General features: G+C 48.6%; 1 protein-coding gene across 1 annotated transcript in view; it reads right to left on the minus strand.

Moving 5' to 3' along the window:
- Positions 1–17,500, minus strand: part of LOC125949681 (histone demethylase UTY) — a 73,023-nt gene that overhangs the window by 12,929 nt on the left and 42,594 nt on the right. The window contains 1 exon segment of the mRNA XM_049676946.1: positions 1,742–1,917. Coding sequence (XP_049532903.1) covers positions 1,742–1,917 — 176 coding nt within the window.

The following is a 17,500-nucleotide window of genomic DNA, read 5'->3' on the forward strand; positions in this document are numbered from 1 at the left end:
CTTGGAATTTGTCCCGACCCCCAATGCGTGATCCTTACAACGATCTTCACGATGCACAGCACGCTTCTAAACTGAACCCATTTCATGGGACGAACGAGAGAAATTCATTTTCTACTAGAGCTCCTTTGGGTTGGATCGAGGAGATTCCCATCCTAAGACATCCCTTCACTAACACCCACACAAATCGAGGATCGCCCTAGACGGACCTCCGAGACAGCTGCCCAAACAGTCCGTAGGGTTCGTGCGTGAAGAAACGGCCGAAAGGCCGACCGAAGATTGCATTGTGTTTGCACGAATGATTTGGAATTGGAGTTAGCCTGAAGGGGACCGTACTCGGATCATTTTTTATACTTTTACGGCGAAGCTGGATGCAGGCTAAGAAGGTTTAGAGACCCCGTCGGGGCATAACCACGGACAAAAGTAGACCTTTCTCCGGTGATATAAACAGCGCTTCGTAGGGGATTAAGGATTCGACCTGGCCGTAAAGACCCTTGCGAACGGAGGCACGAAACGGAGGGAAAAACATGCAGCATGTTGCTACATCGCTCAACAACGCTTCCTCACTCTCTCGCTCTAATTGTGGCCCATTTCACAGCGGACAGGTCAAAGAATCTAAGATGCATTTTTCATTTTACGCATTGGCATTCTGAACTCAAGGTAGACACATTCTTGGTTATATGATCATCTTGTAGAAGAAAAGGACGTCTTTCCATAAAACGAGCTATGGAATGTGCTGGTGGAAAACGGAAGTCACTGCACAACCGATTAGAACACATCCTTCAGAAGCCCAGTACGTCCTGCTGCGTTGTTTCACCCCTGTTTATCAACCACAGACCAACGGGTGCGCGTCTGTCGACAGGTCAGCAGGAGGGATGGCAAGATGGCGACAGTCTGGCTGATACCACCTGTCGGTATCAAGACTAAAGACAGCACTTCCCGTTTCGTCTGACCGACCTATGGCCGGCGGCTGAGCTCGTTGGTAAGATAACGGCCGACACATCATCTGCTGTATCCACAATCCCCTACCCTTGGGGAAGAACCGAATGAACCGATAGCGGCTGGCGGTATAAGACATCATTTGTCATCTAGTCTCGCGAGGCCAAGTGGTGCGTCGCTCCGAGGTGAAAGTGAACGCGTAAACTCTTCTGTTACCGAGCCGCACGCTCCTTCCATTCCACTTTACTTTGCTCTGCATCTCGGACGGTTCCGTTTTGCACCTCATTTGCACTGGGGAATGGCACAGCACAGCGTTGGTTGAGCGGCATAGCTTCCAGAAGTCTTTCCACTCTTCCATTCCATCGTTGTCTGTTCCTTTGCGTTTCCTTTGCCAGGCTGGTTCCCTTATTCTCGCTCTTTTCCTTTCAATACACACTAAGACAGCTGGCAGCAGATGCAGTTGGCACCCTAAGCAGCACAACAAGGAAGCAACTGGGAGGAGACTGGAAGGATACCAGTTGGCTGTTGAGCGACCGTCTAATTTAGCACCTGTGAGGCTCTAGTGACTCTAGCTAGCGGGTCCAATGTGCGCTTATGATCCATCCTGGTTGTTCAGCTGAAATCCAAGTAGCACTCCATATCGACCGTCAATGGTGTGCTGGTGTCTGTATGCGTAAAACGTAGCCTTCTAAGCCACTGGAGACGCAGACTATCGAAATATTCTACCAAATCTTTCATAGGACTCGCAGCGAGAATGGTGCACTGTGTCAGTGGCCACGGTCAGTTCCCGCCCCGTTATACTTACTGTCCGATTTGGTGAGAGTGCAGGGTGACGAGTCGTTCAGGGCGAGCTGCAGGTGCTTCAGCGATTGGTCGTAATCGGCATTCACCTTCAGCATAAGCCCGATCCGCAGGTGGACCTCATTGGCACGTGTAAAGTCAGGGCAGACGTAGAGCAGCTTTTGGAATGATTTGATCGCCCTGGAAAAGGAAAGGAAAAGAACAGAGAAAACACCCGTTACACACTACACGGAAACTACTTTCGCGAAATCGTACGACAAGCATATTATGTTGCGAGCAATTAATCAGCGATTGGTCACAACATGATCTGCTACGGACGAACGGCACGCGTACGCATGGTGGTCTAGCTCTAGTACTGTAACCTGTCGAACACAACGCCCTCACGGTCACTTCGGTTTGTTTTGCCACTTGCATGTTATCGCATCGCAGTTAAATTCGAGGAAGCCAACCGAATGTAAGTGTAAAACCTTGATTGGCAATCTTGATCTCGCTCCAAACTTTGTAACTGTCGTCGGTGGTGACAATTTCTTAAGAAACGAAGACCCGCGAGACCGCTAATAAGACTGATAAGTGAGATAACGGAAGTCAGATGGCGTACGTGGTGATGATGATGATGTACACAGCAGGCACTGTGCAAGCATCATTTGCCGGATGGTAAGGACCCGCGAGCTCCAAACCGTCCAAACAGGTGAAACAGATGTACGGTCTCGTGGTTGCGTTGCTGCCCTTGCTGCGCGTTCCTCATCGCACTGGAAGACCATCTGTCGCCATCACGTTTCGTGCCGGTTGTTTCTAGTACGGAAGAGCCATCACCAGGCACCAGGCACAAGCAGCAGCAGCAGGAGCAGCAGGATAGGCTTTCGCTTTTTATTTTTTTAGTTTAGTTTTCTTCCTATCAATTTAGCTCAACTCGGCAAACCCTCGCGTGAGTTGCGGTGGTTGCGGTAGAGAATGGCAGGCCAGGATCCGACGGTCCTTTGTAGAGACCGAGCCCGACGAGAACGTCAAGGCACCTGCTGGCGCTGTTGGAAGCATGTCAAGCACGTCGCCACAAAACCAGCTGGCGGCGGCTGTCTCGTGTCGCCCGGAAGGTGAAAGAAGAGGAACGATAACCCGCAGCGAGAACAAAAAAAAAGGATACCAGCGCCATGATATCTCTCTTGCTGTGTCTAGTTGCTCCTAATGGCGTCCTGAGCATTAAGAAAGGTAAAATCATGCGGCATTAAGCAGCCGCACATAGTATGCAAGGCTGGCGGAAAAAATGGGCAATTAATACACACCAAACAGCAGACGATTTTTCGCTGCTAACAAAATAAATTTACTGCAGAAGAGCTGCTCTCTACATACCTTGGAAAGGGTGCATGTTTGTCTGTCTGAAATGGGTTTTTTTTATTCCCCAAAGATACCCAAACCTAAACGCTGTAATATAAGAGGAGATGATTCGATGGTCGGGCTACGCCACGTTTTTGCCCAAAAAGTGCACATTAAATGTATTCAATTGAAACGATTCGCTTGGTAGGTATGTAACCCCCTCCCTTAAAACTGTTCTCCCTCCCCCTCCCCCCTGGTGCCTGGCTAGGAATGAAAGGAATCATATTTCATTTGCATTCACTGCTGCTAGTGCACGACAGAATAGGATTCGCCTGGTATGGTGGACGCACTTCCACCGAATGTGCAATGTTACCACCCGTGGAGGGTGCGCTTCGCTCAAGAGGATGCCATTTCCTGATCAATACAATCCAGGCAAGGGCAGTTAGAGGGTTAGGGAGCGGAAGATGGCATTTGAAGAGTGTCCTTTTTGCTTTGATGGTAAGTTCTGAACGGTTATAAAAAACAGACACAATAAAGCAATGGTAACAATAGACCATCGAAAGCATTTACATTTTATTCGCATATCCGGGGTGCCTGGCGTAGGGATGGTATAGGCCGCTGGTTAAAGTGTACATCGATCAAGAAATGTTACATTTCTTTTCGCATTTTCTTTCGCATTCCGAAAAAATACACTAAAAATTATACGAGAAATGTAAATCAATGTGTACTCCATGGAAAACATAAAGTAGAATGATTTATTTCGGACAAAAACTATGTGAGCATAATTGCAAATCGGATGCAAACCGAGTTAAAAAAATAAAAAAAAAGACAACAGAAGTCCTGTCAGCGGATTGTCAACACACACTTCCCGTGGCAACACGCTGAGAGGGTCGCAGTTAATGTGCAAAAAAGGGCGAGAAGAGAAAAGAGAAACGTCATCACCAGCAACAGAGACCCCGGACGACGATACCCTTCCATCCGCAACCAGGTTGCCCATTTGTGTCGTCCTTTTACCACCCAAACCTAGCAGCATCATCAACCCACACAGGACGATGACCGACCGACCGTCCGAACCCTTTCTCCCGCCAGGCAGAGCCCAGGGCGGTGAACTATTGCGGAAGTAATTCTATTTGATTTCCACAAACACCCAACACACACGCACCAGGATACTCGCAGAAAACAGCACAAGGACGACACCAATACACGCGCATTTAGTGCAGCCAGGTGTGTGTGCGATGAAAGGATCCTTTGCAATGAACCAGGAGAAGTGACCGTCACACATACACGCGCGCGCAACCACTTTCAGTAGGCTGTGAATGAAGTGTAGGCACTATAAAAGGAATGATAGGTGTTGTGTTTGATGTTTTCTTCGCAGATTTTCCCACAAATTTTCCTCCGCGAAATGTTGGTAGCTACAACGTAAGCAAACACACACGCGCGCTGTATGATAGATTGCCACCACCAACAACGCCTATGTACACAGCATATACAACGAACGGAAAGGATGCGCGTGAGCTCCCACTAATACCACTAAGGCGCGCGCTGAGTGAATGTGTACGATGTGTGAGTGAGTGAGATTTGTTTTCCATGAAAATTCTCCACCAAACGTGGTTCGAGGTAGTGGGGAACGTGCGGAAAATAGGAAAAACAATTCACCTACTTCACCAGCACCACCAGCACCACCAGCATCGTATACCAGGCCTTCTGTAGCTCCACCACTACTACTTTCTTGCGCTGTTATCGCAGCATCCTTGGATAGGCGCGACTCACTATCTATTCCCCTGAGGAAAATCAATATTCCAAGGAGTGGCCTACGGTGTGGTGTGGCCATCGGCTATGCGGCTCTCGTTCGCCGGGGATCGAGGAGGCTTTTATTTATCTAAGGCTCGTACCGGCTGCCACAGTTCGAAGCGTACCGAATCAAAGCGGGCAAGAGCAACAATTACTGAGCCCCAACTCTCACTGGATTCCTTCCTTCTACAGGACACACTGTATCGTTATGCTTGGTGGTTATATGCCAGAGCACACCATCATCGTTGGATGAATTTTTCATCTCGCCAATCTCGGCGCAAAGCACGCACGATGGCGGAAAGTTGGTGCTCGTTTCCACGTCCTATCCTGCATATTCATACTCAAACTGGCAGGGCACAGAATGGGTTTGAGTTACAGGAGGCAGAATGCTCTCTTTCTACAAGCCTTGCCAACACAAACAAATTTGCAACGACCGGAGGTGGTGTTTTCACTTTCCTTTGCTATTCAGGCTCCAATTCAGTTGAATAGAAGAGAGAATCTGCATGGCGGAACAGGGAAATATGGCGTGCACCAAGAGTATGATCACCACACCGAATACAGGACTGGTGTTTTCCACGTTTCACTCCTCCTGTTACCAACATGGAAATGGAAAGCAAATCGTTTTTTGCTAACAACAAGTTGCGGCAATTAGTAAAGTTCTACACATCATACGGAGCGGTAAATATGGTGCCCAGGAAGTTGCGAAAATATTTCACGTATTGTATAGAACGTAACTATAGAACACAAGAAACAAGAAAATATCTGAAAGAGCTGTAATATAATAGAGACAAAAACATGGTAAGCGTGGAATACAATCTAATGTACCAATGGCAACTATGATTCCGCATCGATTCCATTGGTTCCATGATTGATTGGATCTCTACAATTCTCTCTACGTTCAGTCAGCATCACCGACAACAGAGTCACTAGAACTGCTTGGAAAATGTTTTGCAACTCGTTACGCTCACGATGATCAAGAATAACAAACACACAAGAATAGTAATGGTTATTGCCGCCATTAACCACCATCAGCATGGCAGCCACAGGCACATTACGAAGTGCGGGCGACCCACAAAACACAATCCCGTTGCGCCGCTGCCGCTGCTAAACATAAAAGCGAAGCGTTCTCCTTGGCCCACGTGCAAAGCTCCAAGCAAAAATTAGAAGCCCACTGAAAACCAACCAACCAACCAGCAGTCTGTCTGCCCGGGGGGCCACCCAGTGTGCCGAGCCATGACATCGCTGCATATGCAGCCTTCGGTATTGCATTTCGCAAATGTCGGCATCGGTCAAATGCAAGTTGGTACTCCGGGTGCAGCCTCCGTAGCAGCCTGCACCGTGACGAGGATGATGATGGTGGTGGTGGAAATCAAACGCGAACCGGGCTCGCATTAGAGCGACGCGGTACACGACTTAAATGTGTGTCAAGGTACGGTTGTACTGGCTTAGGTTGTGTCTGGCCCACTATCAAAGCCCGCACTCGTTATTCGTCGCTGCCTCAGAGCACAGCACAGCTTGGCCGATCTAGCCGGGCGCGCATGCACCGCTCCGTGCATCCGCATCGTGTCCTCCAGCAATCTGTGGCCCCAATACCGCGCACGCCCCGATTAGAGAAGCCTACGGCCGTTCGTTCGTTCCGTTCTTTGCTGCTGCCATTACTGCGCTAATCTGACGGCGCTACATGCTTTCGCAATTTCTGTGATCCGACACTGTGGGCGATACCGTGAACGCGTATGATTAACCGAGGCCAACTAATCCATTGCTCAGTTTATTCTACCACCTTTTTCGTGATGGAAACTGCACAGAAGGCGTTCAATAATCCAGTGGCTCCTCTGATAATCGGAAGCATTACTATATCCAACGTTGCATATTGAAGTTCACGTCTAAACCGAAGCTTCATAACCTACGATGTTCTGCTACACCTCTGGAACAACGAATTAACTCACATTTGCTCGCATTTAATAAGCTGCTCAGTGTTCTAGTTTTCGGATGCAACACACGTCTTGTACTGTCTTCGAGAAATCGGATCACCTTCTCTCGGAACGAAACCAAGCATCAACCGTCTCCTCGTTATGCCGTTAATGTGATTCACTTCCACATAATCTTATCTGCACTCATCATCTGCCGCATTTTCTCCCGGCGAATCCGATCATAATGCGATTGCTGAAGGTCTCTCTCTGGTTCCGTCAATCAACTACTGAAGCACGCGAGCACACTGCAATAACTCAGTCACAGCACGTGCCCTAGGATGGGGCGCATTAAAATCGGAAGCGCGACATCTAAATGAAAATAAAAACAGACGAAATGTCACCTACACCGTCATTTACCGACTATGCTCACGTGCGCCACACACCATAGCGCTGACGGTGAGGTAAAACGTGAATCAACAGCTGGTAGCACTTTGGGATTTGCTTGTGTTGCCCCCGGCCGGTAGTACGAAGAGCTCTTTCGTTCCCCTTGTTTAGCTGCGACCATCCGAGGAACTGCTGGCAACGAACAGGAATAGTTCCTGCCAGAAATTGTGATGAAGGGACGGCTGTGAGCATTGAAGATGGTTATCGAGAACGTTCCACGATGGGAGGGATTGCAGTTTGGATTCCGGGAATATGAGCAGTGGCAATATCCTTGAGCTACCGGTGAGATATCCTTGTTCGATTGTCAACAGATGGAAGCATTCGAAGGATGATAGCTTGCAACGCATTTTCGGAACAAAATATTAATATTTAGTAATCGCACAAGAGGGTAAACCAATTTAATGAGATTATTTGGAATCATTCAATAAGCAGCCCCGAACAAAGGGTAAAGCTACTAATTAAGTTGAATTGAAACTCAGGTGACCATAGAAAAGTGAATAAAAGGATAAAAGAAAAGGCGAACAATGATATCCAACTGAACAGCAAAACACACTCTTACTCTGCCCCATAATTCACAATTCTTGCATACAACATTCGATTTGCTTCAGCTTTTCCAATGGCAGAAAACCATCGAATGTCATACGAAGCAAACCGGCCTGGGTTCTGGCGAGTGCGTTCCGTTGGCACGTGTACACCATATACACATTAAGGACTGTGGCATGACGGTGTCTCTCTCGCGCAGCTAGTCGCTCTGCATTTTATCCAACAAGCTACTGCCTCACATACGATGGCATATGGCCGCCGCACGATGCTCTGTTGCGTGCATTAAACACCGGCGACCGCCCAGACCACCTCATCGCACACGTGTGCGTTCGGCCATTCGACGAGGGAAAGATTGAATCCACGGTTGATGGCTGTTACCGATGGAAAAATGAGAAATGGTTTTCCAAAAGCCGATGGGGGAGAAAATTGAAAACGGAACCCGGATGCACTCCACGCAGTGACCTGTGGGAGTAGTAGCAGGGGCTCGATTCTTAGAAACCACGAACCACGCAGAACCCTCGACCGCTCCTCCGGTTGCCAATTGGCAGCAGATTTCAATCGTCGCGGTCGCGAGGCCTTCTGCTGATGTGGTTTAACTCCGAGGGGTTTCTCCTGCTAATTGCATTTCCCCCTCTCTCTCTCTCTTCTCTCCATCTAGCCGTGTTCTAGACGCTTCGTTGCAAAGGCGCGCTTGTTGCGACTACCGCCAGCATAAACCACCCCCTAGGAAAACCACGGAGCCCATAAATAATGCTCCGTGAAGTGCTCGGGCTTGATGGTTGAGGAGAGACAGAGGATGGCGACGATGATGATGATGATGGGTGCCGGCAGAACTTGATGGACAGGCAGACAGCGCGCGTTCTCCGGTTGCCGACAGACAGCGAGACGGTGGCCATCGTAGCGCACCACACACATGCTGGTTATGATTATGCAATCAATAAATTATGCGGGACAATCGTCCGGCTGGCCGCGGCATCCTCCAACCTTACGACAACGACGACGGTCGTCCACTGTTGGTGGTGGTGGTAGTTGGTGCTGGCGACGATGCATAATTTGCAATTGCAATCGCTCACGGACCACCACCACCACCGTGTGGCCATTTTGCGCATCCCACCACGCGAAACGATAGGATTTGCTTTGTTCCGGAGGGGTTCGAATGGTGGACGATTCTTCGGCGCACTTCTTTATGCATTTTTACGCATTCACTAGTTCGCTCGATGGCGCTTCCTCTTTCGGTTGTGAAAGTGAAGAGGGATAGCCAGGGTCAGATGGGTTGGTACAGGTCGTGAGACGAATTTCCATTTGGTTATGCATAAGCTGCAACGACACAATCCCGGTGGCAAAGACAAAGAGAAAACCAGGAAAATGGATAGCGTCCAGCACATGAACTGTATGATGAGAAGCAATGCTTGTATAAACTGAAAGAGGAAACAGCATTTGAATGAGCTGAGGATATACAGGAAGTGCCATAAACTGATCTATATTAGGTCTTCCGCATAATATACCAAGGTCACTTAGTGAAAAAGCAATACAGTGAGCGGAGAAGTGGAAGGATTACTTGGCCTACTTAGTTCCTATTATAGAGCTAAGCAACCAATAACTGCAATTAGTACTGCAGCGTCTACTGTGATCAGTAGAACGGCCTGAGCGACACTTTTTATACTAGAGACACATGAACTGCGAACTTGCAAGGTAAGATCCCGATTATTATCGAAATTGTAGAAAGATTTATCGATATCACGATCCTTTGCAACCAAATGACCTTGATACGTTCATGACCGATAGCAACAGCCTTCCATAATGAGCTTGCTTGTTTTAAAACATAAACATCGCTCTCCCCTTCGGCAGAAGCATAGGAGTAACACTACACCGGCCCTACATTTCTGCACTACTGTCAGCACGCTATTCAAGACGACAAACGATCCATTTCCTGTAGAGCCACCTTCTGAGAGCATGCAACGGATCCTTCCCTTACCGCCGCTGCATAACACATATTTCGCACTCCTACTTCTTCTACCAGCCAGACCCGAGCAGGTCGCGGTAATGGTGCGTGCAATTTCTAATTATGCAGTGTTTATGAGCGGTTTCTTCTGTTCCTTTCCTCCTCCCTTCATCGTTGGCGGTAAGATCATGTTGCAGTGTCGATGCTAGAAACCCGATTGCCTTCACTCTTTCCTTCAACGACAAGCAAGGGGCGCTGGTAGGCTGCCGGTATCGTGGCAGGAGGGGTTGATAATTATTTTAAAATTATACGACACATTTCCTCCAGGGAGATGGTGTTTGAGGCGAATTGAGTTACCCACGGCATTTGGCACACCGAAGCGCACTCACTCCGCGCAGGGGATCGATGGCGAAGCGTAATGTGTTCTTAGTGCTAAAGATTGCAAACACCTGATAACCTAGACCCTCGGTGCACCGTGGCAACGTTTTTTTTTTTTGTTTTAAGAATCCGTGCCCCTACTCAAGTCAAGAATCAGCCCAGAGAATTACAAATGTCGATCGTTGTGAACGATGAAAGGGTCGAGCGGTGATGCTTCTTCAATCGTCGACACCGACCGACGGCCTGACGACAGAAATGTGTTGACACACAAACACACACAGCACCGCTGCCAATCACAAGATGATAATGACGCTGATGATGATGATGATGATGATGATGATGGTGATGAGGACGATGTCGATGATAAAAGTGGCGTTTGCACTACTGCTCGTACCGTCATCGGTCCCAGTTATGTAGGTCAGTGAGTCACGTCTGCACGAATGAAAAGAGGCTGATGGTTTGCGAGTGTATGCCGAGAGTGTCGTAAAGCAGGAAGCTACAGAGCTCCAGAAAGCGGCATTTTATACAACCCAGATAGGCCGCCATGTGTACTCTTGATTTCGAGTTTTTGTTCCTCTTATTTTATGACATCTGGCCGCCACTAGTTTATTGCTCCTTTCGCACAGCAAACCGGGACGCAAACAGACAAACAGTATGCACGCCTCGCTGTAAGTGCAGATGGATGAGCTCTCGCGTGCTGGTGCCTGGTGGTTGAGTTAATGTCTTGACTTGTTTTTTTCACTTATTATCAGCGTTGAAATGAAGGGCGAAGGGCGGGATCGGACAAGTGCAGATGCTTCGAGAGGAGGCACGTGTTCCCGATGCATGCGGTCGTAAATGCGGTAATCTTGTCCATAGCCCCTAGTGACAGTGATGGGCTATTGCTGCTAGCAGGCTGCTGAAGCTCTGCGGCAAGGGCCGTGTTCTAGATCACCACAGTAGGTCGTGTAGCTTGCGTAAGTGATCTGAATGGCGATACTGAGGGAATACGTCCCTAAGAAGATCCATGGTTTGTTCCAATCGCTTCTTCCAAATTAACCAGCAATATCCCCTGGCTTGACCAGCGATCCGTCATTACGCCAACGCGGAAGTGTCGTGTCTCGAGCTACCAAGCCCCTTCAGTTAACATGGTGGTCTAGTACGTGGTAGTGACATCGCCACTCGCGGTGAACATGGCACCCTCGGTAGTGAGAGTAGTGTCTGCTCGATGACGTCGACCTCTACGTATCCAACCCTACGGTTACACAACCGTCCACTCGTAACCAATGCCCCTGTACCGTTGGGTATGGAAGATGGATCTACAAGTACAAACGAACTTCAGTAGTAGAGCTCCAAAGAACAGTGCTCAGTCGAGGCACTACTGGACAGACGTTCATTCACGACAAGCACCGTGAGTCCCGTGATACGGAGGACACGTGCAAGCCGCTCTCTGGGTTGTTCCGCCCGCCTGCATGCCTGCCTTCTCATACTACCGCTGGTTCAGATGGGCGGATGTGGGATGGATTAGATTATGTGATGATGCCCCAGCACAGCTCACGGCTTCACGCACACTCGTCCCCGAACCGCAGGTGTAGAGAGTGTTAGGCGGAAGGCACGCAGAACGACACTCACACAACGCCCAACGTATGCTGGCTGGCTGGCTGGTTGGCCCTTCAATGTCGTCGCCATCTCGCCTCCATCGTCATCGTGGTGCGTGTGCGAAGGGCTCGGCCCGATTACACGGAGAGAATGAGAGAGAGACCAACGTGAGGACCGTGGCGAGCGCGACCATTCGAATGGGGCGGACTTAGAAAAGCGGGTTGGCTGGGCCTGCCTGCCATTGACGATTTCACCGGACGCACGTACACCATATCCGTAAAATGGTGGTGCGCGCATCGGCGAACACACGGGGCGCGCCGGCCCTGCTCGTGCACCATTTATTTCGTGGCGGAAGTAGTACCAGGGGCGGAATGAGCAACCACGACGACGACGATGATGGTGGTGGCAGTGAAGGGTATCTCGAGCAGTTCGTTCTCGTGGTTCCCGCATCGTATTCCGTTTCGTCATCGTTTTTATCGCGCTCGCTACTGTCGGAAGAAGAACTGGATTCACCCCATCCATCCATGCGCACCGCTGCTGCTCCGGTTGGTAATCCTAGCCCATGAGTGCGTGGAAGCTCGTGGAAGCCACAGTGGTTCGTATCGTTTGGAAAAAAATATTTTCACTACAATTAAAATTTGATTACTGAAATTTATCACATCGGAAAATTATGTCGATATCATCTTCGATGGAAAAGTTCGATGGAAATTTTCATTGCCATCTAAGTAAACAAGCAGCGATGACAGCTGCCAGTAGCAACAGTTATCGTTATGCGTTATGCCGAAGAACAATATTTATACAACAAATGGTGACCAGCGGCTGGTTTATCTCACCAAAAATTTTATTCGATCGCATTAAAGCGCGCGACCATTTCCACAACAAATGGTCACATTCAAACCATTAGGTGGAAACACGTGCTGGGTACCACGAGCCCAAGGAAACCACGGATCAAGCGCGAACGGCCTCAATGGAAGAGGAGCAAAAATCAACAAATGCACGGTACGGTCGCCTTCCTGCCGCCAGCGGTCATTTGTTTTATCAACAAAGCTCCCCCCACAGCATTAGCATCGCCATGCAAAGAAGATTGGTCTACCAGTGTCTTAATTCCACTTCTCAAGAGTCACAGTTGCCACTCCTGCCAACAGTATCCGATTGCTAAGATGCAACTCAATTTTCCTTTTTAATATAATATCTTGCGGGCTGGGTGGTCGTCGGTTTGGCGTACACGTGCCTGAAACTTGCACATTGCAGCGTCGCAAGGAGTTTTAATTAAAACCTAGTGGTTAGTTCTGGGGAAAATTATATTGGAACATTCCACAATCATTTAATTAAACTGATGAATAATGAATTTAATCTAACTCCTGCCGCTGCTCCGCACCGTGGGAAGTGCATGGGAGTCCATAATCCCCAGACAGCAAATAAAAAGCCACCGCGGGCGACATAGACGACGATGACACATTGTTGCAGCCCTTCATCACAAAGAATACAATGTGACACTGGCAAGAATTCGCGGACGTACCGCTGCTCCTGGTCTGACTGTAAATTAGAAACATTGAAACTGAATTGTGTTCGCTTCACAATGGCACCCTCTCCAAGAATTTATGCTAGAATGTAGCCAGTCATCTATGTCCCGAAGGGAATACTAGGGACTTCACTTATCAGGAATCAATAGAGCATAACGGTTCCTCCCAGCGCTCCTGCGATGGGGTCAATTAAATCTTCGCCGCTTGCAATCTCTCAACACCTACCATCCTCCATTCCGGTCAGAAGCTTCCTCGCTTTCCTTGCTAAACAATGCGGTCCGAACATAATAACTTTTCTATTACCCGTGACGAGGGCACAGTCCAAATCTAATTACTTGAATTGTAGAACTCAAAGGACTCCCATCCTCCTACAACTGGAACACCACCACCATTCAAAGGAACTTGGAAGATGGTAATTGCAGTATGGGGCTGCTCCTGGGGCGACTGTTGCTACACTGTTACAACAGCAGGATATGATTTGCATAAGGTTCTGCTGTTTTCGGTTCTTCATTCATTTCTTTTGAAACAAAGTTCCCCAAAGTAAAAGGGTAACGGTTGGAAGCGTGAAAGGTTTTCCGGATTTCCAATTTCCCTTTTAGTACGGTCTACTTGTCCACAAAGGATCTTGACTCTGCTTGACTGGTAACCATTCCCATTCAACGGAGCACACTGCACCCCAACGATGATCTGGGGGCTTCTACATTCCAGTGTCTTCCAGTGTCAGACCCAAAATAGACACCCTCACCGCAACAGAGCGATAGGTGCGCGTTTTATGCCCCTCGTATGCAAACACAACGCACACAACACTACACCGCGGCACCGTGAAAAGATATTTTCTGATTTTCCAAGGCAGCAGCAGCAGCAGCAGCTGCGGAAACCCAAAAATGGAATCCAAAGAAGACGAACCAGAGGGTGCCAGGCGCACGCTCGTGTAAGAACCAGAAGACCAGAAGGAACGTGTCCGTTGGGGACGCGCACCTAAACAAACTGATGACGATCAGAGCACGGCGAGGCCAATGGCCTCTCGCTCGCGACTTCCAGAGCATGGACACGGGGACCAGCTCATCGCCAGCAAGTACCGAACATGCGCTGCTCTACCGTGATGCATACGGGATCGACTAACTGGCGTCACCGTTGCCTTGGGGTGTACGACAGAGAGAGAGAGAGAGAGAGAGATAGAGAGCGAAGCGAGTTCCCAGATACCCCAACCGCATAGAACAGGAAAATGCAGCCCCATCGCTGCTGCTGCTGCTGCTGTTGTTGTTGTCTGGGGGGCATTCAATAGATTGTCATCGTGTGCGAACGCCACCAGCCATGGAGAAGCCATGGAATCGTGGCGTGGAACTCCGGCACCCCGTCCTTCCTACATACGCTGCAGCGATGCAACGAACGAACGGTTGGAGACAGTGGAGTAATGGGCAAAAATCGATAATGTCTCTCCCGGACTGACCGTGCCCGGTCGTACTTATACGAATGCACGACGATGGACGCCGTTGCACTTGGTAGCTGGTGGTTCGACATGCTCGAGTGCGCACGGTGTTCCTGCGGCTAAACCGTCGACCGTCGATCCTTCGGTCACATACTTCCAACACCGGTGTTTGTATGACTTCTATCTCGGTCTGTCCGGGCCAGCCTGGAAGAGTCGGGGCCGGGGGGTGGCATTACTGTGGCTACAAATCAGCCGCAGGCAATGCGAACCATGCAGATGCATGGTCCAGCTAGTCCGTGTGGTTTAGCATCTAACGAGCTCTCTCCCCATGCTGGACATTTCATTAACGCTGTCACATCGAATTCGGTGTTCCGTTCACACATACAGACACACACACACAAACGCTACATGTCGTACCGTGGAGGCTCGTACTGATTGCGACACCCTCTTTTTGGTTCTGGTTGACGATCACCGCCAGCAGTCACCAGACGATAGCCGGCTCCGATAAATGTGCTGTACGCCGAATGCATATTAAGTGTTCCGGAGCCTTTAGAGCGGCTCATCGAAACACACACGCACACACACAGACTAAGGGACATTTTTGGTGAAGCCAATTTCCAACCGCACCACCGGTGTACCCCTTGATACTTTGTCGGAAGCCAAGCTCAACGCCAATGATTGGTGCAGACGATTTTCAAACAGGGATTGAAGTGTGGGGTAATGGCGTGAACCATTTAGCAAAAATGGTTCTAGAATTTAATAAACGGAATTGGCATTCATAAGTGACGCAACAGGCATTTAAATAATGTTGGGTTCCAATGCTGTTGAAGGATGCATGCAGCCGGTATTATCCCATCGCAGCAGGCGCTCGTGCATTCTGATAGCTATCTAGAAGATAGTGCTGCTTATAATTAAATTTTTTTTAACGACAATAAAATTCCACCAAATACGTTTTTAATAGCAGCAATCTACCAAAACAGTACTGGCAAAGTTCAAAAGGGATTATGCATCCCGGTTAATGCGGTTGAACCGGATTGACTTTAGGCAACTACAGTCCCAGCCGACTAGAAACTAATGTAAGTCAGGAGCACTGTACAAAGTGTCATTGAAGAGCCTCAAGAACTGACGATGTGACGCCAAATGTGTCCAAGTAGCTTCATTAAAATTGTCAGAGCTGTTGATGGGCTATTATGGACCTATGACTGCCGCGATTTAATGAAAATCGAATGCTTCTCGATCAAACGATGTTGCAACAATGTTAAGGAATTAAAAAGTAATCATTTTCAGTTCTATTAAAACCCCCCAACGCATGCTTCTACCCTGCAGAGTCTGCGCCCTGTCTGCGAACCGTTAAAAGGAAATCGGGATACCCGGGGCTGTCCCGAGGCATACTCGCCGTTTTCCGTTGAATATTTAACGCCAAATTCTACGTGAAAAGGGCACCGCGCAAACAGTGCACGACACCACTGGAGTGAATTGCGTAGCGAACTTGAAAGAAGTATTGTGAGTCGGGAGGCTTTTAAAAAATTTAAAGAACGCTCAAACCATATGATTCCGTCCCCGACCGATGCCCCTACACCGTGTGTCGATCAGTGGTGCATGCCGCTGTTGCTGAGCCCTCCATGCATAATTGGCCCGTTGTGGCTGCTTCTGGGGCCGCGCGTTGCTACAAATCCCCGGAAGCAATGGAAGCTAGCGGTTGGGTTGCGAGAGACTAGGGTGTCTCGGCGCCACTATCGTAACATAAGAACTCTCGCCACTAGACCTTTTTGTGAGTCTCCCTTTAATTGAGTTTTTTTTCGTATTGCTTTTTTTTACAAAATCCCTGTGTTGTCGTGGATTTGTGCGTGTGTTTCTGTCCTAAGGCAACATTCAAACGGTACCTTTTCTTATCCGCATTATAATGACAAAAGCAAAAAACGGTTAGATGTTCATGATGAACCCTTCTGGTGCCTTCCAAACCATATGATGTGCGAAAAATTATTCCAACATCTTTATCCTCAAACCAGCCACCGGCTTTCGTCTGTTTGGCGCCAGATTTGAATTCGGTACAGATTCAGGCACAGTACGAAATCCGTTACAATCACTTTAGCTAGCTGATTTTGATGAACTGTTTCAGCTGGTATTTTGCATAAAAATACTTTGGAATTATGCTGTCACAATTCATATTGTAGAAAAGCAGTAACGTCGACCAACGCTCTTCTAACATTTCATTTAAGGTTCTAATACACACACCGTATATCTAGCCCGTTGACAGCACAAAATCTCACATTCCTCTAGCATCTTCTACCAATGGAAACTTCACTCAGGTTCTGGCGAATCGAACCCTCGGCCCATTTCGTTGCCACTACCGAATCAAATCAATGTGCAAAAGGAAACCACAGAAAAACCACTTCGCGCATACATCACGGCATTCCAAACTTCTCCTCTATCAAAAGCCACTTCTAACGGTTTTCGCCACGAGAAGTTCCTATGCGTGCAGCAGTGCCTGTGCACATATGCGAAGTAGTCTCGTGCTCGATAGTATGCCCTAGAGGCGGTAGAAATACGCAGAAGTGCCGAGAACCAATCGAGCAAAAGGAAGAGGGTAATAGCAGCAGCACCAGCAGCAGCGCAAAAAAATGGCAAAGACTGGTTCCAGAATCAGGTTTAGCTTTGGGGTTTTGATTTCTCGTTGCGGCCGTTTCGTGATCGTGAACTAACAATAACTTGCAGAACTAATGTTCTAGCTCCATCTAGCGCTGTAAGGAGTCCGTACCATACTCAGACCTTAGCCGCGTATCGTAAGACGTACTTCGTTCCCGACCAAACAGACACCTTCTCGTGATGCCAAGCGGTATCCCAGATGAACCGTTGCGCTTACCTGTAGCGGAGGAAGAGAGAAAAAGAACGAAAAAATGATCATTAGTACATC

Source organism: Anopheles darlingi, chromosome 2, assembly GCF_943734745.1.
Source record: "Anopheles darlingi chromosome 2, idAnoDarlMG_H_01, whole genome shotgun sequence".
Taxonomy (NCBI): Eukaryota; Metazoa; Arthropoda; class Insecta; order Diptera; family Culicidae; genus Anopheles; species Anopheles darlingi.